Source organism: Brassica napus, unplaced genomic scaffold (assembly GCF_020379485.1).
Source record: "Brassica napus cultivar Da-Ae unplaced genomic scaffold, Da-Ae ScsIHWf_3038;HRSCAF=3832, whole genome shotgun sequence".
Classification (NCBI taxonomy): Eukaryota; Viridiplantae; Streptophyta; class Magnoliopsida; order Brassicales; family Brassicaceae; genus Brassica; species Brassica napus.
In genome coordinates, this window is record NW_026016280.1 from 22,160 (window position 1) to 46,195 (window position 24,036).

The following is a 24,036-nucleotide window of genomic DNA, read 5'->3' on the forward strand; positions in this document are numbered from 1 at the left end:
CTCGGATCCTTACGGATCCGGTTTGTAGGAATTTAAAAATATCCAAATAACTTATATGTTTAGAAATGTCATTAAACAATTTATATAAATGTGAAAATTAATACCAGCATGGACGTGCGGGTCAAACTGTAGTTTCTAAATCTTAAAACAGTTGTCTTTTCGGAACTACGAGTATTTTGTGTTGTTTTAAGTTAATTTAAAAACTCTGATGATAAGTTTAGTTTTTTTTTACTTGGTAAAACTTTATAGGGTGAATAGATACTTCAGCTGAATATCTCATAAATGTGACCACTATAGTCACCAAATCGAGCATTAATACTGCCAAACTCTCTCTGGCTATGATGGTTTAACCATAACCATATGAATATCTAATCTGTGATATAAACTCAGATGAAAATAATCTCTATTCTTAATTTTATGACTTACTTCAAATTACCAAACAAAAGGCGAAAAGAAGTGTGGAAAGTTCACTGGGTGTGTGTGTGTCCGGAACATATAACTAGAAATGAAAGAAAATGAGTCTCGCACGACATCTTCCTTAACCCATCGATTTTAACATTTTTCTTTTCATTTTAAAAAATCTTATAAGTTTCTTTAATTTGTTTTTGCTTTCACTTTGTCCCTCGACCGTTTCATATTCTTTTTTTTGAAAAAAAATTAAATTTATTCACTTCAAAAAAAAATCTTTGTACCACCTAATGCTTCTTTGTACAAAAAGAGAAAAACCTATTCAAAATTTTATGATAAAAATCATCTACTTTCAAACCATATCCCCATGGTCTTCTCATGTTTATTTCCAACTATCTTTCTCAAAGATGAGATCCTATTTGGAATAAATTTATCCAAAAAAATGATGAGACGAGCTGATGTTTGAGGAGCTTCTCCCACACGGCGAGTGTTTCTCTCACGCCAGATCGCATAGGCTGTAGCTTGGAAGCAGTAGCGAAAGAGGAAGGTGAAGCTGATCCCAGTGAGTCGAGATACCGAAGCCTGCTAGATTCCTTATTGTTCCTCGCCCCACTTCACCCGCAAAGGAACACTACAAAAATAAGTGGTTTCTTGTCTCAGTACCCGAGTTGCACAACCAGCAAGTGGATACTGCTCGAGGATTCCACCTGAGAATCCTATCTCCTGTCGATACACTACAAAAAAAGTTCACATTGATAGCACATTGTTATAGCACGTTTTACTGAAGTGCTATCGTAGGTGCGTTTGAAATTTCCGTAATATATAATAGCATTCGATAAACGCTATGATAGAGTGAAACCTAAAATAACACTTAATTAATGCTATTTTCAAGACTAAGTAAGCAGGAATATAAATCACTCATTCCACCAGTACTTAGCGGAAAATTATACTTAAGCGCCAAAAAAGTTATTTAAGCGGCTTCCATAATACTTTCAAAGACATATAATAGCCTTTTTCTAACGCTAAGAAAAGCTATTTTCTAACATTATATTTCAAACACTATAACTCTAAACTTAAATTACGTACCAAATCATAAGCTCTTTTTTTATATTTAAACACAATTTATAATTTCCAAAATTCTTTAATTTTATAATTAAATCTTTACATGTATATTTAATAATTCATTTTAACATTTATAACCCCTAAATTAAAAATTTAAATTCCAAACCCTATATCTAAAGTCCAAACCTATTCCACAAATCCCAAATATACTCTAAACCCTATGTACTGTACCAAAAATTGAAATCTACACTGTAAAACTAATATTTTTCAACTTAAACACCAAATCTTAACATATAAATTACAAACACTACAAACACCTAAGCATTTTTTTAAGTTCTAAAATTCAAACATAAACTTTAAATTTCTAATCTTCTTATACTATAACCTCAAATATTAAAATTAAAATCAAAATTTTCATCTTTTAAATCTTATTCTATAACTTTCAAAACACAGACCCTAAATCTTCATTCTATAATTAAAATCTATTTTGAAACATAAAAAACCATACTTCTCAAACATTGTCTTGATCATATACCCTACATAAAACAAACTCACCATACCTTCTATATACTATTAAAGCTTTAATAAACTAAACATAATAAATAATACACTCTTGTCGAAGACATAAAAGAAAAAAAAAATACTCCTAATTTTCTATTGGTTAAGATAGTGCTGTGAGGATCGCCATTTTTAGCCATTGATTAATTATAATCAATGGTTCGGATTCAATTTTTGTGTGTATCTCTCTCTCTCCAAGATTTCCTCTGTCGATTCCTTTTTCTTCTTTTCTTCCAATCTTCTTCTCTCCAGAACCTTGTCTCTTCGACAATCAATTTTTCATGTATCAAATCTTTAACAACTATCACATCCTTCTTCTCCATTGCTTCCCTCTCAATCATCTCTCAACAACGACGACGCCAACGAGAAGCTCTGGTGTGACCAGCCCCTGAGTCATTCGCAAACAGAAGTAGACAAGCTCTGGTATGGAAAGATTTACGGTTTGAGCTTGACGGCGGAGGAGGCAGAAACGGATATGGATTCTCCACCTCTATAAAGGAAGGAGGGGAAGAAGACGCGACGACGGCGAGATGGCGGAAGAAGATGGAGGAGAGGAAGATCTGTTGGAGACGACAACAGCGAGCAGGTCCGAGCTCTGGTGTGGAGCGGACGGTGACGACGGCGAGCAGGTCCGAGCCGAGGAAGAAGACGCGACGGCATGTGGAGGCGTAAGAAGAAGAAGCGGCGGTTTGATTAGGGTTAATTTTTTTTTAGGTTTGGTTTGGTGTAGAGTTAGGAAATTGTAGTGGTTTAATTTTATTTTTTAATATCTGGTTTAGTTTAGTAAACCAGAATTTATTTGTAAACCAATTTATTTATAAATAAAATTTATTTTATTTTTAATTATAAAGTAATTTCAGTTTAATTTTTGATTATTTATTTTTAATTATAATTATTTGTGGTTTATTGTACAAAAAACCTATTATAGCACGAATATACGAATCACAATCAATTTGTAACAAAAAAACAGTGCTATAATTAAAGTTAACAACAACATTCAAGTATTGCTATAGTATCTACACATTTCGCAACATTTTAAAAATGCTATCATAGAGGTGGTATCTATGATTGCTGCCGATGACATAGCATATGAGAAAACGCTATGTAAGGCTTACTATAGCGTTTTTCGTGAGCTAAGAATGTACATATTTCTTGTAGTGATAATCTGTTATGAGCCGCTAACCAAGTGAGAAAAGAGAATTTAGGAATAGCTTCTTTGAACCAGATTCCCTCTACCCAAGAGACGTTGGGCCCCTGCATCCTGGTTAATTTCCAGGTTTGAGATGAGCTGAAACCCTCCCTGAAATCATCAATCTCCTGCTTCCAAAGAACAGAGTCCTTCTGTTGGTTTGGCCAGAGAGCTTGAAGCCTCAGAATCTCCTGCTTGATTAATAACAGTACATAGGTTCTAAGTCTGCGCCTCCGATAGGTTTGCAGCACTCTCTCCACCGTTGCATTTATAGGAATCCCTAACGCAATGGAACCCCTTTCACCAGTTAAATTGATCATCACCCCTAGCTGAGACCAATTGTCATACCAAAAGGAGGTAGTTGAGCCATCATTTACTTCTACTCAATGGAACTGCTGAGAAAGAGGCCTGAGCTTTAACAACTTCTTCCACATCCAGGAGTCCAAAGAGCTTGAAGCTTTTACACTCCAAAAAAAACTCTTTATGGTAATATGTTTTTTAATTCGTTGAACCCATAAAGATGATCTACACGAGACAATGCGCCAGATCAACTTCAGACAAGAGACCCTGTTAACCTCCTCAAGAGGTCTCAAACCTAGACCGCCTTCTTCTTTTGGAGAACAAACATCAGACCATGCAATTTTTGCTTTCTGCGAAGACATCATCGGGCCAGACCACAGGAAGGCCGAGCAGAGACTGTTGATTTCCTGAATACACTTCTTTAGAAAACGAAAATCAGACATCCAGAAAAGCAGACCGTCTCATATTCTCATTCTCATTTTCTATTGATTTTGTTTTCCTTTTTATTTAATTCATGGTACATAGTATTTACCTAAACCCTTTTGTAGCTAGTTCCCAAACCTAAAGAAGACTTGTATTTACCGGAACCTCACCATGATTAAAAAGTTCACCATAATTAAAAAGTTATATTTTTCTACTTTGGGTTGGATATAACTTAAAATCTTACATTCAAAGTTAATTACGGGTTTTACATGGATATGTATTCCTACGTGTCAAATTAGATCTTACAAAACATTTGTTTATTCTTTTCCTTGTTTTTCTTATAAACCCTATCGGCTATTCAGTCGGTCCCGAAAAAATGCACTTATTGCTATATAATGGTTTATCCCAAACGCTTATCATACTGCCTAACCCAAATTTCATTTCCTTGTTTTGAACTTTATGTTTGTTCTTCTTTCATCCTGGTATTTTTTCTTAATGTAATAAATCATATGCACTTGGTTAGAAAAATTGATATCCGCTTTTTATTATTTTTACTTTAGTTATATATTTACAAATGACATGAATCATTTCCATTAATAAATTTTGCAAATTTATTGCAAAACGGAAAAACACTCGTACCTAAATAAGCCTTCGGTCTCGAATAATATATTACATGATTGTTCAAGAGGGCATTTTCCTCTTTTTGTTTTTCTTTTTACTATATATGTAGTAGTAATGATTATTAAAAAATTAGGTATTGGAACTTAAAATCATACAGGAAGCACTGAAACCAAAAACTAAACACCGAGAAGCTCCAAATGGGAATCTTGACCTAGAGTTAACCGTGAATTTTTTTTTGAACACCAACCCTGACTGGACTAAAATAGTAACATTGTAAAATGTAAATTGAGTGAGTAAACCATCTAAGGGACATCATCGCACACTATTTTCATGCACAGGAAATATCATTAGTGCATATTAAAATGGATCCTTATCTTCAGAGATGAGGTCCAGGCAGAAGCCCAATATAACCAAGAAACTGGCCTAGCTATGTACTGAATCATCTTGCATGCAACATGGGTGACCACGCAATAACCGACCTATTTTTCAAAAGAAAAATATATGCAATCACATACCTGATTTTAGGGGTTCAATTTGTAGCGGTTTTCATTGTCTGCATTTGTTTTCTTGACTATTGATTTACTGGGTATTATAATGGTCCATGACTTCAAGCCATGCAGTAGGAAAAGATATATGCTTCGAACCAAACAGTAAATCAATGTGGTATAGTGATAAACTTTCTAAATCCGAGTAGTATAGTGATTAACCTAAAACTTAGGGGATAATTAGATAGAAAACTATGGTTGAGAAGGTACACCAAAGTCGATCCAAATTATTGAAGACATTCTTAGGTACTAACATCATCATCTAGACTCTAGTAACCAACCGTGTATCAGCTTCCTATATTTCCCTAAGATCCAATTAGGATACTGTTCACACATAGCAAGGAATATACACATCAGAAAATAAAGAAAACATAATTATACTATAACATGTACAGAAAAGAAAGACATAAATCTTATGTAATCATCAAAATAGAGGATAACTTCATCTATCTTCTTATAAAGAGATGTTTTCATCTTAAATATATTTTAGGCTAAATAAACTAAGAATTGAAAGTGCTAAAATGATCTCGAATTTGGTCGAATTTTTTTTCACTTTGAACATATGGCATGGCTTGCATCGGCCACCCTGAGTTTTGGTAATAAGGTAAAACATTATCTATCTGTTTGTACAAAAAAGAAAAACATTATTTATGTAGAGAATCTAGATAACAAAAATATAAGTATATGTTTAATCAAGAATGAACGATGCAAAAGAATATGCAACGAATAGAGAACCACATGAATCTAATTATAGAGTACCCCCACGACCCACCTTCCATCATTTCGTCGCTTTTCATTTTTTGTTTTTATTTCAAAAGGAGATTCCAATAGATCGATGACTATGTCCAGCGCAATAGATATGCAATATTCATAAGAAATAATTGTGAGAAAAAAAGAATTGTAACTACAACTGACAGCGCAGCCGAAATCAGTGAACTTTGATCATTTTTTTCTTCTAAATAATAGCATTATTATTTCTTTTTATATTTGATAAAAAGTATTCCTTTTATATATAAATAAAATATATACATTTTTAAAGCAGAAGGTAAAAAGGTAAAATCTAAAAGAAAAGCTTCTTCATTTTTATTTTTTTGGGATGAATGGTTGTTTTCAAATTTCCACGTATGGGCTTTCGCTACATGGTGCCATGGTCCCAACTCCCAAAGAATATGGCTGAAATTCTAGATGATCGCAACGTATGGATTAAAATCATTTTCTTCCTATGCTTTTTCAGTCTAATTAACTCAGTGACTAATGGATCATGAACTAAACATATGTCATACAATCTTATAATTAAATATATACACGATACGATGATACTACATATGTAATACTCCAATAGGCAATAGACTAATCAACTAATTTCCCTACCATGCAACATTGATAAATTAATTAAACCAAAAAATTAATAAACTAATAAACAGCGTCACCAGCTAATGTTTAGAAGTGTAGGATTCGAGTGCATATGTATATCGTCTCAATTCTCAACTCAGAATTTTCGACATTTGCAATATGATAACGTTAATAAGTCCAAATTTTACGTCAAACAGTAGTGGCTGAGAAAGAAACTACAGTTTTTAACGTGAAGAAGTGTTTAATCACGATACGAAGGTAAACAAAAAGAAGACCAGGTTCGTGTGATGTTGGTGATTAATATAACAAAAGTATTCGTATACGAATTCTCGACCGTGATAGAACAAGAGTAACAGCATGAACTATCAAGGAACAAATAAATAGACGAAAGTGCTAGATATAGACAGAACTGAGGTATCGAGTGGGAAATAAGAAAATAAAAATAAGAAACGTCACTAAAAAGTTCACCAAAAAAAAAAAGTGAAACAAGTTGTTTTGCGAAAAGAAAGTTAAGAATATGTTTTAAACATCCGCAAAAAAAGTTATAAATTCAAGAAAAGTTAGAAGGATAAACGCAATCTAAATGCTTGGATGAGATTCGATGCGAACATCGTGAAAGGATAATGATAAGTTTTAGTCTGCGAGATAAACTATGATCATAAACAAAATGAAATGGACATGTTACGACCGATGAGATTGGATGTTAAGCAGATCAGTTGTTCTTTTTTTTGCTTCCAAGTATATATAGTAGATTGATGCATAGAAGAGCAAGTGGAGAACATTCTGAAATGAGTTTTGAGGCTTAAGGCTTGCATTGTTCATAGAGATCAGCCATATGCTAAGGAAGTTATAGTAGAAAAACTTATTCGGAAAAACGATGCGTGCACCATATGATTTTGCCCCAAGGGACATTAAAATAACTACAATGAACCAAGACAAAGTGAAGAATATTGTGGGATTATCTTAACTTGGTTAACATATAGAAGCATCTAGAACGAGGATCTTAGTGATTTAATTTGGTTTTCTATAATCAAGGATTCCTCTCTATATGCTACAATCCAAACTGGTCCTCACTAAATTGTAGATGCGCAGCTTTTTTCTTCCAAAGATATGGTGGTGTTGGTGTTGGTATCGGCATTTAGTTGAATAGTGAATTATGACCCGTGGAATCAATAAACACGTCATGGCCTACTTGGGTGGGTTTCCAAATTTATGGTGTGATTACATCATCTAGCTTCTTTTTTTTGTCAGCCATCATCTAGCTCAATGTCAAGAACGAGAGATGGTGAAATATAACGTGTGCCCAAAAATATGCCGATCAGCAGATGAAATCTTATGTAATATAATTATGCATGGGTAAGACGCGGATGACTGGATGAGATACCTAGTTATATATACATAGAAAGTAAGCCTACATATTCGTGTGATGAAACATCATAATACAAAACAAAATTTGGAAGGAGGAGGGAAACCTAGTACATATATGTATACATAACTTAAAACACCGTGCAACTACTCCAATCACAGATTAAAGCCTTAGAACCGATCATCAAGGTGGATTCCAAACTAATTAACCCCAAAGAGGAAAAAAGAGAATCAAGTAAACAAGAAGTTACAAGTTATTGTTAAAAGAAATGAGAATATAGAGAATGGATGAATTGAGGGTGTTCAAAAAAAAAAGGAAGGGAAATGAGAATATGTGAGGGGTGGTAAGAGACGAACAATAATGGAAAAACAAAAAAAGTGGCAAACAAAATAGGACCACGTCGAAAATAACGAGTGGTGTTACAGTATCCCTTCAATTCTCAATGATCAAGACAATTTTGTCCAAAACAAAATGATCAAGACAATAATGTCTATCACTTTTCCACTTCACTATATCTACAGTATCCATGACCCAACTGTTTCTTATTTATTTTCTTCTTTTGTGTTTATAAAATTAGATTTATTAATTTCCAGATATATCTAATAAATAACTTGATTTAGACTCCGATTGGTGACACATAGTATTAACATTGAGTTGTAATATGTATTATAACTTAATATAATTTAGAGTAAAAATTATGTGGTAAAAATATAGATTTATGTAGTATGTTTGCAGTAAAAATATGAGTTATTATTTTTATTAAAATAAATGATTGATAAAATTTACGGTGTAGAAGTTGCAGTATATTTTTATACAATTTAAATTAATTAAAATATAAATATTAAGTAGGTATTGGAAAATAAATAATAACTAAAATAATTAAACAATTATTATTAATTATTACTATGTATGCAATTTTAATAATTGAAAATAAGCTACATAATGCATTAATTTCAAAATTATAGTTATAAGTAATACTATTTATTATAATATCAATATTAAAATAAATTACACAATTATTAATAACTTCATTTTAAAATTAAAAATTAATAGTAAAAAATAGTGTGCATTCCAAATCACATTTGAAATTTCATTTTGCATATTGAATTATGCAGTATCGACTATATATTTATATTCTTGATATATATATAAGCCATACAATTATGTTTTGAACAAAATTTGGTTCTTGGGTAAATCAAATCATCTTATTTTTTTCATGATATCATAAGAATAACTACCTACTATCATTTTAATATAAACGATATGTTGCATAGTACTTTTCATTAGTGCTAATCCTTCTTTTTGTGCTAGAAATGCTTGAAAATAAATATGTATAGCTAAATGTAGTAATATATACAGCATCAATTTGCAAATATTCTTCTTGTTAGAAAATAATTGCGAGCTAGTTTAAACAAATTGATCTATTTAAATAATTAATAATTCGCGTACCAAAATATCTATCATAATCAACATTGTCAGTATGTACGTGTGTATATATAGAAGAGAATAGCTCTTAAGCTCACCACCTGTGATATAACAAACTAAGTCCCACATTGGAGAATTAGACAAGAAGTGTCTAATATATAAAGAGATGTCCAACTCTAATAGTACGAGGCCTTTTGGGATGGAAACCAAAAGTAAATCCATGCGGGCTTGCCAATTAGGCCCAAAGTGGACAATATCGTACTAATCGGATAATATAGAATTGGACACGGGATTTCACAATCCCAACAATTGGTATCAGAGCCGGTTGACGAGAAATCTGCAAGAAAGACCGAAATACCCTTTGAGTGATGAATGGGTATCCTATGAGTTAGGAATGAGAGGTGTGTGGCAGAAATCAAGTCAGAAGATTCTGGAAGTCAGTTGTGGGACACGAGATGAATGTGATCCTTAGTTTGAAGGGAAGAATGTGATATAACAAACTAAGTCCCACATTGGAGAATTAGACAAGAAGTGTCTAATATATAAAGAGATGTCCAACTCTAATAGTACGAGGCCTTTTGGGATGGAAACCAAAAGTAAATCCATGCGGGCTTGCCAATTAGGCCCAAAGTGGACAATATCGTACTAATCGGATAATATAGAATTGGACACGGGATTTCACAATCCCAACACCATCATCACACAATTCATTGCTCTTCTTCACAAGTTTCTTTAGTCTAATCTTATAGTGTTATAAAAATACATATTTCAAGGATATATAGAAAGCAAAAATTCAAAGTCTACTTGAAAAACATGAAAACACCTAGCAGCTCTGTGGGCAAGACCCAAGAGCGCTTCTCGATTAGTCTCATATTCAGATGTATCAGAGTTCTCATTAACAGATCTATTTCTTTCTTACCTTTTTAGAATATTTCCTTTCTGATTTTAGTTTCCCAATATAGTATTTCCTTTGGTGTTGTTTGAACCTTTAACACATTAGTGTTCATATATATATATCGGAGAAAATGTCAAGAAAGCCATGTTGTGTCGGAGAAGGGTTGAAGAAAGGTGCATGGACAACCGAGGAAGACAAGACGCTCATCTCTTACATTCACGAACATGGAGAAGGTGGCTGGCGCGACATTCCCCAAAAAGCTGGTTAGTATATATATAGTATACACAGGCATGTATAATTAGTATTTATTGTATAATATTTTGATGAGAATATGGTGTTTAATTAGGGTTGAAAAGGTGTGGAAAGAGTTGTAGACTGCGATGGACTAACTACCTAAAACCTGAGATCAAAAGAGGCGAGTTTAGTTCAGAGGAGGAACAGATTATCATCATGCTCCATGCTGCTCGTGGCAACAAGTACGTTTATTTTTAACAAAAAGGACTATTATATGTTTGGGATTTTTGCAAAATTGACCTACAACTTAAAGTCAAACACAAAACTAACCTCCCTTTTTTTTGAAAATTGGTTTTGCCCTATTCACCCCACAAGTTCAAATAATTTACGAAAATGCCATCAATTTTTTTTTTTCTTTTTTTTTCGAAAATGACATTTTTACTCTCTCACCCTCATCATCTTCAAGTAATTACAAGATTGCTATTGTCATCAATACCACAACCACCATGAACAACCAATTTGAAGCTCTTAATGCTCCCAAAATCGATTTACCCTTCTTCTTTTTCCATTCTTGTGAACTAAACACAACATATCTCTCACTTTCTCTCAACAATGAGCTAAAAAAACCCAAGATTTTGATTCTAAAATTTTTATGGTTCATAGAGTCATAGAAGCTAACGATTATGGGTGGGTGACTTTCGTTTGTGATTCTGTGGGCTTGGAGAAGCCTTATGTATGCTAAGGAACTTATCTCACCAATTTAAGGTATGACATCGAGTTTTTTTCCAGATCTGTTCGTCAGACGACTTACTTGGGAAGTCGTCTGGCTGTAGACGACTTACCTTTCAGTCGTCTGGCTGTAGACGACTTACCTGGAAGTCGTCTGGTCAACGCAGAGGTTATTTTTGCAATTGACTTTGAAATCTGTAACCTGAGACGACTGAAAGTTAAGTCGTCTACTATTGTTTGGTTTCAAAAAAAATTCCAAAGAACCTAGACGACTTACATTTCAGTCGTCATAGGTTAGTTTTGCATTTGACTGGATAATTTCAGAAGTTTGACTTCCCCAGACGACTTACATTTCAGTCGTCTGGCAAAAATTAAAATAATAATATTTTTTAAAAGTAGACGACTTAAAGTTAAGTCGTCATAGGTTAGTTTTGCAATTGAAAAAAAAAACTTCAAGATTTAATTATACACAGACGACTTATAATTCAGTCGTCCACCAGACGACTTAATTGTAAGTCGTCCAGGACTTTTTTCCGAGATTCTGGTCAAACCTCGTAAATCCTGGACGACTTACATTTCAGTCGTCTCGTGGACGACTGAATTATAAGTCGTCTGTATATAATTAAATCTTGAAGTTTTTTTTTTCAATTGCAAAACTAACCTATGACGACTTAACTTTAAGTCGTCTACTTTTAAAAAAATATTATTATTTTAATTTTCACTAGACGACTGAAATGTAAGTCGTCCAAAAAGTCAAACTTCTGAAATAATCCAGTCAAATGCAAAACTAACCTCTGACGACTGAAATGTAAGTCGTCTAGCTTTTTTGGAGTTTTTTTTAACCAAACAATAGTAGACGACTTAACTTTCAGTCGTCCAAAATAACAGATTTCAAAGTCAATTGCAAAAATAACCTCTGCGTTGACCAGACGACATATAGTTTAGTCGTCTAGACAACTTAGATTGAAGTCGTCCGCGTCTTCTCCACTAGTTTTTAAGTCTTCTACATTAGTTTTTGAATAACTTGTATTTTTAAGAGTGATAAGTAACTTCAAGATATGTAAAACTCATATTTACAAAATATGTTCTCTTCCTTAGTTTTACTAAATTTGACTAAGTTTTTCAATGCAAACTTATAAAAAATATGATATGCTTTGACTAGTTACTATTGTTTGTTTCCATCTCTTACCAACATTCTTGTTTATTATGATGAGAAAAAGGCCATTGGAGTTTATTATTGCATATGAGAGATCCAAAGATAAGAAAAAGGCTACTGAAGTCTATTATTTCATTGATTTGTAAATGTGTAAACACATTGTTAGCACATTTAATACATCTTGGAAAACATTATTACTGATTTTACAAAAAATTCACAACTAAAAGAGTATACATGCAATTCACAAAACAGACCACAAACAAAACTATTATAGATCATTCATCTACAAAGACAAGCTTGGATTCCACTTGAGTAGACAAGACCAGACAACTTTTAAGAAGTCCAGACGACTTCTAAGAAGTCCAGACGACTTCCAGGAAGTTCAGACGACTTTGCCAGAAGACTTTTAGGAAGTTCAGACGACTTCCAGACGACTTTACAGGAAGTCCAGACGACTTTTAGAAAGTCCAGACGACTTCCAGACGACTAACAAGTAAGTCGTCCCAGAAGTCTTCCAGATCTGAAAAACCTGCATTTTAAATCCAGATCTGAAAAACCTGCATATTCAAAAACGTTCAAATGGCTTAAAAACAGAAAAAATGAATGGAAGATTAGATAAATCTACCTTTACAGAACACACAAAAATACATATCAAAAAATAATTGATCTACCTTTAAATTAGTGGAAGATGAGTACCATCTAATTAAAAACCTGCAAAAAAAAAATAGATTAGTAACAAAGACATGAGACAAAATTGAAAAATTCATATAAAGTTTGGTGTTTTCAAGTCAAAGAGATTAGAGTGGGTTTGGAGAGTTTTAGTTTGGGAAAAAAGTAAGAACTTTATACAACAAGAAGTTACCAAATGAAGAAAAATCAGACATAAGAACTTACCAAAACGCTCAGAAAAATCCAGACAACTTCCTAGAAGTCCAGACGACTTCCTAGAAGTCCAGACGACTTCCTGGAAGTCCAGACGACTTCCTGGAAGTCCAGACGACTTCGTGGAAGTCCAGACGACTTTGTCAGAAGACTTCCAAGAAGTCCAGACGACTTCCAGACGACTTCCAGACGACTAACAGGTAAGTCGTCCCAGAAGTCTTCCAGATCTGAAAAACCTGCACATCAAATCCAGATCTGAAAAACCTGCATATCCAAAAACGTTCAAATGACTTAAAAATAGAGAAAATGAGTGGAAGATTAGATAAATCTACATTTATAGAACACACAAAAATACATATCTAAAATTAATAGATCTACCTCTAAATTAGTGGAAGATGAGTACCACTTGATTAAAAACCTGCAAAAGAGATAGATTAGTAAGAAATACATGAGACAAAACTGAAAAATTTATATAAAGTTTGGTGTTTTCAAGTCAAAGAGATTAGAGAGAGGTTGGAGAGTTTTAGAATGATGAACATTACATTTTTGTTGCAGCCATTTGAGAGGAGGAGAGAGAATGTGTAAATTTTTCTTTATATAGGGAGACAAAAAATCCAATTAGATTAAATATTTTTGACTCAGACGACTTCCTGGACGACTTACATTTCAGTCGTCTGGTGAAGAAATTAAAACAGACGACTTACATGTAAGTCGTCCAGAAGAGTTTAATATTTTTAGCGGGAAATTAAATATTTTTAGCGGGAAACTAAAATAGAAGACTTTCCAGACGACTTACAAGTAAGTCGTCTGGACGACTGAAATATACGTCGTCCGGGTAAATTATTCAACAGACGACTGAAACTTTCCAGACGACTTACAAGTAAGTCGTCTGGACGACTGAAATATACGTCGTCCGGGTAAATTATTCAACAGACGACTGAAATATAAGTCGTCCACACCCTAAACATAACCCCTAAACTTAATTATCTAATTAAACACTTCATAAAACCAAATCAAACTTGAAAAGTGTTTACTATACACAGAAATAAACACATATAAGTGAAAACTAATTTTTGAAAAAAACATTTTAGTTTTCCAAAATCTAACCCTAACAATACATACAATACTACAACATATGTTTGCCAAACTCCTAAACCAAAGTATTTCATGATTCACTACTTCCACTCATCTATCTTCAAAACAAATCAATTTTATCATATCTTAATTTATATCAGTTAAAACTGTTTATAATTACTTGATTTTTATTTTTTAAGCATCAAAATATTTTTTTACAAGATTTATAAATTATTTTTAAAGTAAACTGGTACCAGACGACTTACACTTCAGTCGTCCAGACGACTTCCAACATCTCAGACGACTCAGACGATTTACTGGGGCTATATTCGTAAAAATGGCTTCTGTTTTTTTGTTTGGTCACAAGGGGCTGAGCTGTAATTTCACTAGGCTTTTAGGTTAGTTTTGCATTTGATTCAAGTTTGAGTATAGGTTTGGGATTAAAATCAAGTTGTGGGTTAGTTTTGGCAAAAACCCCTATATGTTTTTTATGTGCGTATGAATCCTCCGGTAATCATCATTCTAGTTGTCTCTTTTTTTTTTATTACCGCAAACAAATTTTATTAGTAAAAAATTTAAATTACAAAGTCCATATTCAAAACACACAAAATGTTATATAATCTATATATACATCATATATTAAAAAGTACAACATGATAAATAAATTTAACGATGCTTCTAAAGTGAAGTTTTACTTCGAAAAAATTTATTCGTTATTTTTTCCAATGTATTTGACAATTCTCTGATGCAAAATATGTGTTTGGTTAGCACACATCATTTAGTCTATATTCCATAAAAAAACTTCAAAATAAATTTTATTAACTGTGGTCTTCCATCTTATCTCTTTCACTATTCTTGTCTTTAGGTGGTCGGTCATAGCGAGACATTTACCTAGAAGAACCGACAATGAGATCAAGAATTACTGGAACACGCATCTCAAAAAACGTCTGATCGAACAGGGTATTGACCCCGTGACTCACAAGCCACTAGCTTCTAATACTAGCCCTACTGTCACCACCACGCAGCCTGGGAACTTGCATTCTCTAGATGCATCTAGTTCCGACAAACGATACTCCCGGTCAAGCTCAATGCCTTCCATGTCTCGTCCTCTTTCCTCCGGTTTCAACCCATCTTCCGAGATCACCACACCAGTTCAGGGAGGTTCCTTGAGTTGCAAGAAAAGTATTAAGAAATCGAACTCTACATCAAGGCTTTTAAACAAAGTTGCGGCTAAGGCCACTTCCATCAAAGATATCTTGAGTGCTACTACAATACCATACACTACAAGAAAAAGCACCGCATGCCGACAGCCATCTTTGTCGGTAAGTAATAGGAACAAGCTCGAACCGATGGTCTTCTGAGAAAACTCAATTAGTCGGAGTTTGGGTCTCGGAAATGGATTGATGTCGGAGCTGTGTCGGAAATTTCCGACGAGATATATCCTCGGAAATTTTGTCGGAATCGTTTGTCGGAATACACCGAGACCGTTTCGATGAAATGTGAAGCCACAAACTCGTCGAAGCATGCTCGGAAGTTGGTTTGTCAGAAGTTAATCGGTATTTACCGAGGCCTTTCCGATGATACATGACATTGAATATACCGAGGAGAAATCGTTACTACAGTATTTCCGGTGAATCTGTTTTACACTTCTGGGAAATTGTTTGAAGACTACCGTAATACACTAATACATAAAGATGTTTTTTCTGGAAATTTAATAGATAAAGACGTTCTTAACAAAGGAACAAATATACACCATTTGATTATTATAAAGATATACACGGGATATATATTGCTTACAAGAAAAATACAGACTAAATAACTCATAAAAACTAAAAAGTATAAAGGTAAATGTATTGAAACACTAAAACTAAATTTTAAAATATTAAAAATATATCTTCTTCATCTTCGTCTTCTCCACACCTTCTGTAAACTCAACTTCTTTGTTGACAAGAAGAATCTCTTGATGTGCATACTCAAATAGCTTCTTAGTGTCTTTAGCCTTATTAATCTCAATTGTAAAATCGATTTTCTGCAAACACTCGTATATATGTTTTCAAATTTCTCTAGTTCAGATCTACACATGAAGACACACATGAACGCTTATATAAAGAAATACTGAAAAAGCCATGGTTGGTTTTGCTTCGAATGGCGTCACATGTACGCTAGAAGCTATTATGACAATTTTCCGTCAAATCTTCCGAGATCAATTTCTCCTCGGTAACTGCCGAGAAAGAGCTCCGACAATTTATCGTCTACTTTTCCGAAGCCATACCCAGAAAATAATTGATTGTCGGAAATTGATTGTTCCGAGAAATTACCGTCAACATTTTCTGAGAACCTTCCCACAAAACCTGTTCCTCAGAAATTTTTTTGGTTTCCGACAAATTGCCGACTATGCATCTCGAGAAAACAGCGAGAAAATAGATTCATCGGTAATTTCCGAGATGATCCCGACATAATTCATATGTTATCGGAATTTTATCACAAACATGTCGTTACCTTTCCCACAAAAGAAGTTCTCGGTAAATTTCATCGGAGTGGCCATTGTTTTCTTGTAGTGATATGAAAGCTTTTCCAATGGCTTCCCTGAGCAGACTCGCAATGAAGAAGATAGTTCCAATGCTCTCGCTGACTTCGATCCCTTTTCTCAATCATTGTTGTACACTGATCACGAGATACATGCTACTTCTGATCTCGATATGGATCAGGGTTACGATTTCTCATATTTTCTCGAGACACTCGGGAGAGATGAGCACAACATGAATGTCGATCAGTATGGTCATGATCTTCCTATGTCCGATGTGTCACAAGACGTCGTCTCATCAACTAGCGTTGATGATCAAGACAATATGACTGGAAACTTCGAGGGTTGGTCAAATTATCTTCTTGACCATGCTGGTTTGATATATGACGACACTGAATATGATTTCTTCGATAAGCAAATCATATGAATCTTTTTATATTCGAACTGAACGGTTTCAAACTATTTGAAACTTTCCTGAACGAGAAGTTATGTATGTATTTGTCATTTGGATTGTTAAGTATATGCCCGAGAACTCATGTTTATTAATCCGTAGGGTTTGTATGACGTTAAATCAGGGTTAATGTTAGGTCACCGCAAGAAATAAGAAAATAGTACTCGAGCTAGGGTTTCTCTTACACTGAGAACCACCGTGCATGCCTCACGGATCAATTGGTAGTTGATTAGGGCCAGTCACAATGTTTCATAATATTTATTGCAATAAAGGTTGTTTTATACACAGTTCCACAACAATGCATGTTTAAAATTTTTCACACATTAATAAAACATATTGTAATTAATTTCAGTATTAATATATACTTTTGTGATTATCTATTTTATATAATCCTAAACCAATGAAAATTTAGTAAATGTAATTAATTTTTGAAATAAATTATTTTTATAAAACAAACATCTTTATGAAACGGAGATAATATTTTTTTATAGTACACATTATCAGTATTCTTTTGCTAAAAGTTAAAGTCGATTCTAATCATCAGTCATGCTCTTCTTTATGATTATATCAGTGTTTCCAACTTTCCATGGCATGAAGTTGGTGGTATCTTTCGTTGGATTGGAAACTGACCACACGAAAAAGACGTTTCAATAGAAAATGTACATGTGGTCCATAAGCAAGTAAATGAAAGCTAAAGATCAAGATGGGGAACAGATAATCGGAAGTGTGAGCCGATAAATCTTAATCATATAACTTTTAATATAATATATAGTATTTGTGTGAAAATTTCGAGACTGCTATTATACAACAAAATCACCCCAAGTTTTTTTTTTCTTAAAGCAAAAGCACCTCATTAGCTATAATTCTTCGATTTATAGTTTTCATTTTTCCTATATGATTTTCCATTTCCTTGTTTCAGTATATACACAAACTATTTCAATATATATATATATATAACTTACCATGAAAATATAGGTTCAATTCACGCTGGGATAAACTATTTACAATGCGAAACCATCTTTTTTTGCACAAAAAAGAAAAACTTAACATGAAAATACCTTAACCCTTAGAAACACAAATCATTTAGTGAAGTCTTACTCTCCTTTCGTAAATGGCCCCCCCGGCCCTCAGTGATTTTTATAGTGATTTATAAAAATGCAGTAGGATCTAAACAAAGTGACACGGAACTACGCAATTTACACGACCAATGTCATCCATCACGCACTCGATCATTCGTCCGAAGTGTTGCTTGCGTCGACGATCGCCTCTTTCAATTGTCTCTACTTTTTTTTTCTTTTATGAGTTTATCCCACTCCTCTTGATATGATAATCTCACCCTCGTCCATGAATATTCGTTACTGTAAATTATAAACAACTTTTGTATTAGTTAGATTATTTTATTTATGAATTTCCTATCCAATTTTATATGTCACCATAACCTTTACGTACCTTCTTTGTCATTTTTCTTGTACAAAGACCTTATTTATCGAAATATTGAGAATAAATTATAGTAACACACGAATGAAAGCAATACAACTATGCATGGTGACATACTTAATTATCAGTTATATTTAGAATGCATTACTAATAATTTAATTTAATAACTTGTTGCAATTCCAACCATTTTAAGCCTATTTTAGTAGTTTCTTGGCCGGTTTTGTTATTTTTTCTTAAAGAGTATTTAATTTAAGTATAATCGGTTACAAGATACGACAATTATACTGCTAAAGTTTGCATGAATATTTTCATAATATTTGGAACCTTTTTTAGCCTACATAAAAGTCAAAAAAAAAAAAAAACTTAGGGAAAATTTTAAACAAACAAACAATGTGAAATGATCGGTTTTGTTTATCTGTTTTGGATATGGCTTTGAGTTGCTAGCATTAGTTAATTAGTTTGAGGTTTTGCTCTTGTGGTGTTCAGTTTAGTTAACTTTGGTCTAAACAGGTGTTTTCATCATCTCTAAATTTTTAAAATGTGTGAACTGTTATAAAATATGTTGTTGTAGTTCTTATGTAATCTGAAATATTTTCAACCTCCAAATAAATAAGCTCTCTCTTCACATGTGAATCATAAATAATAGGGCTAAGATTTTTAACTGAACCCAACTTGTCTAACCAAAATTTTTGGTGATTTTCGGTTAGTTTGGTTTTCTAAAAAAACATTTGTTGCTACTTTATCACATTTATTCATCGCATCTAAGTTTTTTTGCGCACTTCTTTTCCTCTTTCCACCCTCAAACTAACTCAATTAAAAATCTAACTCATGTAGATCCACCCGCGTTGGACTTAACTGCAAGGCCGCTCCTGGACTAAAACCCGTAAAACCAGAATATTAGGCTCCAAACCTTCTAGATAATTTAGGAGCACCAAATCTGAACAATTTATTACCTTAATCTAATGGTTTATTTCCTTCTCATCAAGTCCTACAGTTGATGTATTTGATTCACTCTCTCTTTTAGTACTACTTTTCTTTTAGTTTCTTACTTTTTCTAACAAAGTTAGTCTCTCTATCACATACATTAAATAAATCATTTAATTAAGCAAACCTTAGTTATATTTCAAAGTAGACGTTCTTCTTCCTATTTTGTTTCAGTTCTTTTTCTTCGGAGAATCTATCTTATTAAAACTCAAGTACAAAATTGGAGTGTTTGGAGACTTGAATAGGACTTTTAAAAATTTGGAGTGTTTGGAAACATGGATTGCAGTCTTTTAAAAAAAAATATTTTTGTTTGAAAACAAGGATAGTAGTATTAAGAAAAAAAGTAATGGGCTTATGTTTTTTTAAAAAATTGAAAGTTATCTAGGCCACTTTTAAAATATACCAAAATGGGTCAATCTAATTCCCTAAAATTTTTTTTTCTAAACTAACCATAAAACAAAATTTAAACTTTATATACATATTTCAAATCAAAATAATAATTCAAATTTGATTTATATCAAAAATTGATTCAAAAATATACATATATTCAAAAATGGATTTTTACTAAACTATTTTTCAATAACCATTATAAAAAAATATTGTCAATATATATAAGAAAAATATAATACAAAGCCCAATTTGAAATACCAACTCAAATTATGGTTTTCATATTTCATATTAAGTTTTAAAAATATAATATATGTAATTATTTATATGATGGTATGTATAAAATACTATTAATTATATGATTACTTATATGATGGTACATATAAAATACGATTAATTATATGATGATAAAATACGATATATAATAATGACTAGGGATGGGCTTTTGGATACCCATACGGGTTTAGTTCTGATCGGTTTGTATTTTGGGTTTTCGGGGTCAAAGATTTCAGTCTTATTAGAATGTTTCTAAATTTTGGTTTGAGTTCGATTTGGATCTTTGCGGGTTTGGTTTGGGTTTGGATAACTAATTTAAATTATTTTTAAAGTCTTAAATCATTATATATTTTAAATTTCTCAAAATGTATAAATAAAATAATATATTACGTATAAATTTGAATAACATATGTCATAATACTTAAGCTTAACATATCAATTGGCTTGATTTAAAATTTTGGATACGAAATCAATAATTATTTTAAGTATTTTTGGTGATTTGAGTATACTTTAACTATTTCAGATATTTACTTTTGACTATCTATATATATTTTCAAGTATTTAAACCAATTTAAAAGTATCATTTTTTATGTTTTATATACGTTAAATCTAAAAATAATTAATATATATAAGTATATAAATCTATTTTTAGATAAATTCGGATATCCAAATACTTCGGTTCGGATCAGATTCGGTTCTCTAAATAACAAAATTTTGAATAATTAGAATATTTAATCAATTTATGTTTGGGTTTGGTACTATATCTTTGAATCGGTATCGGTTATGTTCCTCGGATTCATTTTTCTAAATCCTAATAATTACATGAAAAACAAATATCAACATATTTTTCAAAATATACACCCGCGCGCCTGCGCGGGTCAAAATCTAGTAATTTATTAATGATCAAAGTAATCATTTGTTTTCTATTTTATTTTTTGATAAATAGTTACGTACAAGACATTTATTATAACAAGCGATTTAAATTACCAGTTGCTTAACTTCTACACTTTTCTTAACAAAAGAAAATTGATGTTGATGTTAATGTAATTTTATTATATGTTGCTATATTATATAACTTTTATTTTTATTTACAGAAAATGTTACAAAAATAAGATTAGTAACCAACCTGGATTAAATATTTTAGTTATTCAAAGTTCATGAATACAAACATTATTTTCATGAATACTATGATTTAAAGCTCTTTGAATTTTCTTTTATTTTGTTAACAAATTAGGATTTAATAGTATATTGCATTATTTTGATTACATACCTAAAAATGCAGTTTAAAATTTAGTTATATTTAAGGGCATAAGTTTTTTGTCTGCTTTAGGCGCCACGTAAGTTCGGATCGGCACTGTCTAGCTAGCTGTATGTTTCATTTTCGGATTATTTATTTTACCTAAATACTATTTTGTTTTTTATTTTCGGATTTTTTTTATTTTCGTTTACCAACACATTTTTGCAGTTCTTTTTATTAATTTTCTAATTTGAATGATGGAGAACCATCCAAAAATTATATTATATATATTCAACCATCATGTTTGAATGAATCATTTATTAATGGGCTCTAATAGGCCCACATTTATTTTGTACGTTTATAAATCATTTATTACTGGGCTAAGCCCAATAGGCCCACATTTGTTTTGTACGTTCAGATGAATATACAAGTCAGCAGTACATAGCCAACCGTTTGTGATAACCCTGCACTGGATCAGAAGATGAAGAAGGCGTTGTCCACGAGACCGTAATCACACGTGGCGAAACAGTAGAAAATTGCAAGATTTTTGCCGTAAAAAAAAAACAACAACAACTTTCTTGGAGGAGGAAGAGTCAAAAGAGAGATAGAACGATTTGGTGGGAGGTTTCTCTTCAGTACTAACCTTAAAAGTTAAAACCCACCAACAAACTCTTTTGGGTTTCTGTCTGAAAGAAAAGAAGACATGTCGTTGTGTTGTTCATCAACCCAACAAGTCAATGGGTTCGGTCTCAGGCCTCAAAGGTCGCTCCTTTACCAACAACCCACTTCCTTTTTCTTTCTCCAGGTACTTAAAAGTGAATGCCTTTCATGAGTTTGTGGATATGATTGGGAGAGTAAACGTTATCATTTGAAAAAGAATCAGTCTTTCTTGCATTAACTGTTATCCTCAAAGTCACACACTTTGGTAATCTAAACGTTTTGTTCAGAAGGAGAGCTCATGGCGTTGTGAAGGCATCAGCTCGTGTTGATAAGTTTTCCAAAAGTGATATCATTGTCTCTCCTTCGATTCTCTCTGCCAATTTCGCCAAACTAGGAGAGCAGGTTTTGTTAGTTTCAATGACTTCTTGTCTTTTTTATCTTCTCAGTTTCACTCATTTGTTTGTTTTTTTTTTTTTGCAGGTAAAAGCAGTAGAGTTGGCAGGTTGTGATTGGATCCACGTTGATGTGATGGACGGTCGTTTTGTTCCAAACATCACAATCGGACCTCTTGTGGTTGATGTTTAGCGCCATGTGACTGATCTTCCCTTGGATGTTCATCTTGTAAAAGCACTCTCTCCTTATTCTTTATCTCTATATATATGGTTTCTTGATGTTTCAAGTCACACTTTTTTTTCTCTCTAACCAGATGATAGTGGAGCCGGATCAGAGGGTGCCAGACTTTATCAAAGCCGGTGCAGATATAGTCAGTGTACATTGTGAGCAGTCATCAACCATCCATTTGCATCGCACTGTCAATCAAGTAACTGATATCTTCTAGCTTCCTTTGCTTTGTTTCTGGTGGAATATTATTCTTACAGTTAAGCTTACCTTTGTGGTTATGTTTAGATAAAGAGCTTAGGTGCTAATGCTGGAGTTGTACTAAACCCTGAAACCCCATTGAATGCAATAGAATATATATTGGATGGTGGTGTCACTCCAAAGAATGCATACAAGGTGAACCTCTAAAACTCCTCCAACTCTCGCATTTTACTGCAGGGAATCTCTTGATTTTGAATCTTTTTTGTGAGTTGTGTACTAGGTTATTGAAGTTGGAGCAAATGCTCTAGTAGCTGGATCAGCTGTATTTGGAGCTAAAGACTATGCAGAAGGTATAGACTTTGGAAAGTTTTATATAAACTTGCTCAGTTTATGGGAGAATAATCTTTTTGTTTGTTTTGAAAAAATCTACAGCTATAAAAGGAATCAAGACCAGCAAGAAACCAGAAGCTGTGGCTGTGTAATGTTGAAGCAACTAGCTAAAAAAATACTCTGTTATAATCTTAGGTTGGTTGGTTTTGCCTTAACTGAATGTCTATGTTAGTATCTTAAGACTTGGCTTGCGATGCACATGTTTGATCTGAACTGCAGTAACTCTTGTTTCAGGATAAACTAAAAGGGTCCAGATGTTGATGTTTTTGCCATTCAACAGAGTTACTCTACAGTTTCAAAATAGTTCATATACTACTTGTGTACCATTGTCTTGTAGATTGGGGATCTGCAGATTCCATACATTGTGCAATGAAACACTGTAATAGTTAATAAATTGGTGCATTATGTATTTTTGTTTTTGGGAAAATAAAGCATGGTCACTTGTACACATAACTCTGATCACTTAGCTTGCTCTTCTGTAAGAACATGATCATAAACATTAGTTAGTTTTTCTAATGGAACTCAACAATTGATGGATCACGCCTGGATTATTTTGTATCTGCCATTAATTAAAAAAATGGATAGTAGATAACAAGAAACGATAGAAATAGAGAATCATAAACAAGAAACAAAACAAAACTCACACAATTT

The 24,036-nt window shown here is 32.8% G+C and overlaps 2 protein-coding genes, 1 long non-coding RNA gene and 1 pseudogene across 3 annotated transcripts; 3 read left to right on the top strand and 1 right to left on the bottom strand.

Moving 5' to 3' along the window:
- Positions 1 to 2,882: 2,882 nt before the first annotated feature.
- LOC125602920 lies at positions 2,883 to 6,401 on the bottom strand. Its single transcript, XR_007335101.1, has 2 exons — positions 5,077 to 6,401; positions 2,883 to 3,936 (listed from the first exon to the last, which is right to left on the bottom strand). It is a non-coding gene; the product is annotated as an uncharacterized LOC125602920 (long non-coding RNA).
- A 3,547-nt stretch (positions 6,402 to 9,948) lies between these two features.
- Positions 9,949 to 17,290, top strand: LOC106369912 (transcription factor MYB28-like). The gene is made up of 3 exons (XM_048774258.1): positions 9,949 to 10,408; positions 10,492 to 10,621; positions 15,086 to 17,290. Exons 1-3 carry the CDS (start codon positions 10,276 to 10,278, stop codon positions 15,579 to 15,581), a joined length of 759 nt encoding a protein of 252 aa, XP_048630215.1. The 5' UTR covers positions 9,949 to 10,275; the 3' UTR covers positions 15,582 to 17,290.
- On the top strand, positions 16,710 to 17,171 carry LOC106431683 (transcription factor MYB28-like). The gene is made up of 2 exons (XM_022693933.1): positions 16,710 to 16,742; positions 16,815 to 17,171. The coding sequence occupies exons 1-2, from the start codon at positions 16,710 to 16,712 to the stop codon at positions 17,169 to 17,171; spliced, it is 390 nt and encodes a 129-aa protein (XP_022549654.1).
- Positions 17,291 to 21,401: 4,111 nt separating the features above from the next.
- Positions 21,402 to 23,835, top strand: LOC106431713 (annotated as a pseudogene).
- Positions 23,836 to 24,036: the final 201 nt, after the last annotated feature.

Coding starts and splice junctions, on each gene's coding strand:
- LOC106369912 (XM_048774258.1), top strand. CDS start 10,276: ATGTCAAGAAAGCCATGTTGTGTCGGAGAAGGGTTGAAGAAAGGTGCA. Junction 10,409..10,491: donor CGACATTCCCCAAAAAGCTG/GTTAGTATATAT, acceptor GTGTTTAATTAG/GGTTGAAAAGGTGTGGAAAG. Junction 10,622..15,085: donor CATGCTGCTCGTGGCAACAA/GTACGTTTATTT, acceptor TCTTGTCTTTAG/GTGGTCGGTCATAGCGAGAC.
- LOC106431683 (XM_022693933.1), top strand. CDS start 16,710: ATGTCGTTACCTTTCCCACAAAAGAAGTTCTCG. Junction 16,743..16,814: donor TCCCACAAAAGAAGTTCTCG/GTAAATTTCATC, acceptor TTCCCTGAGCAG/ACTCGCAATGAAGAAGATAG.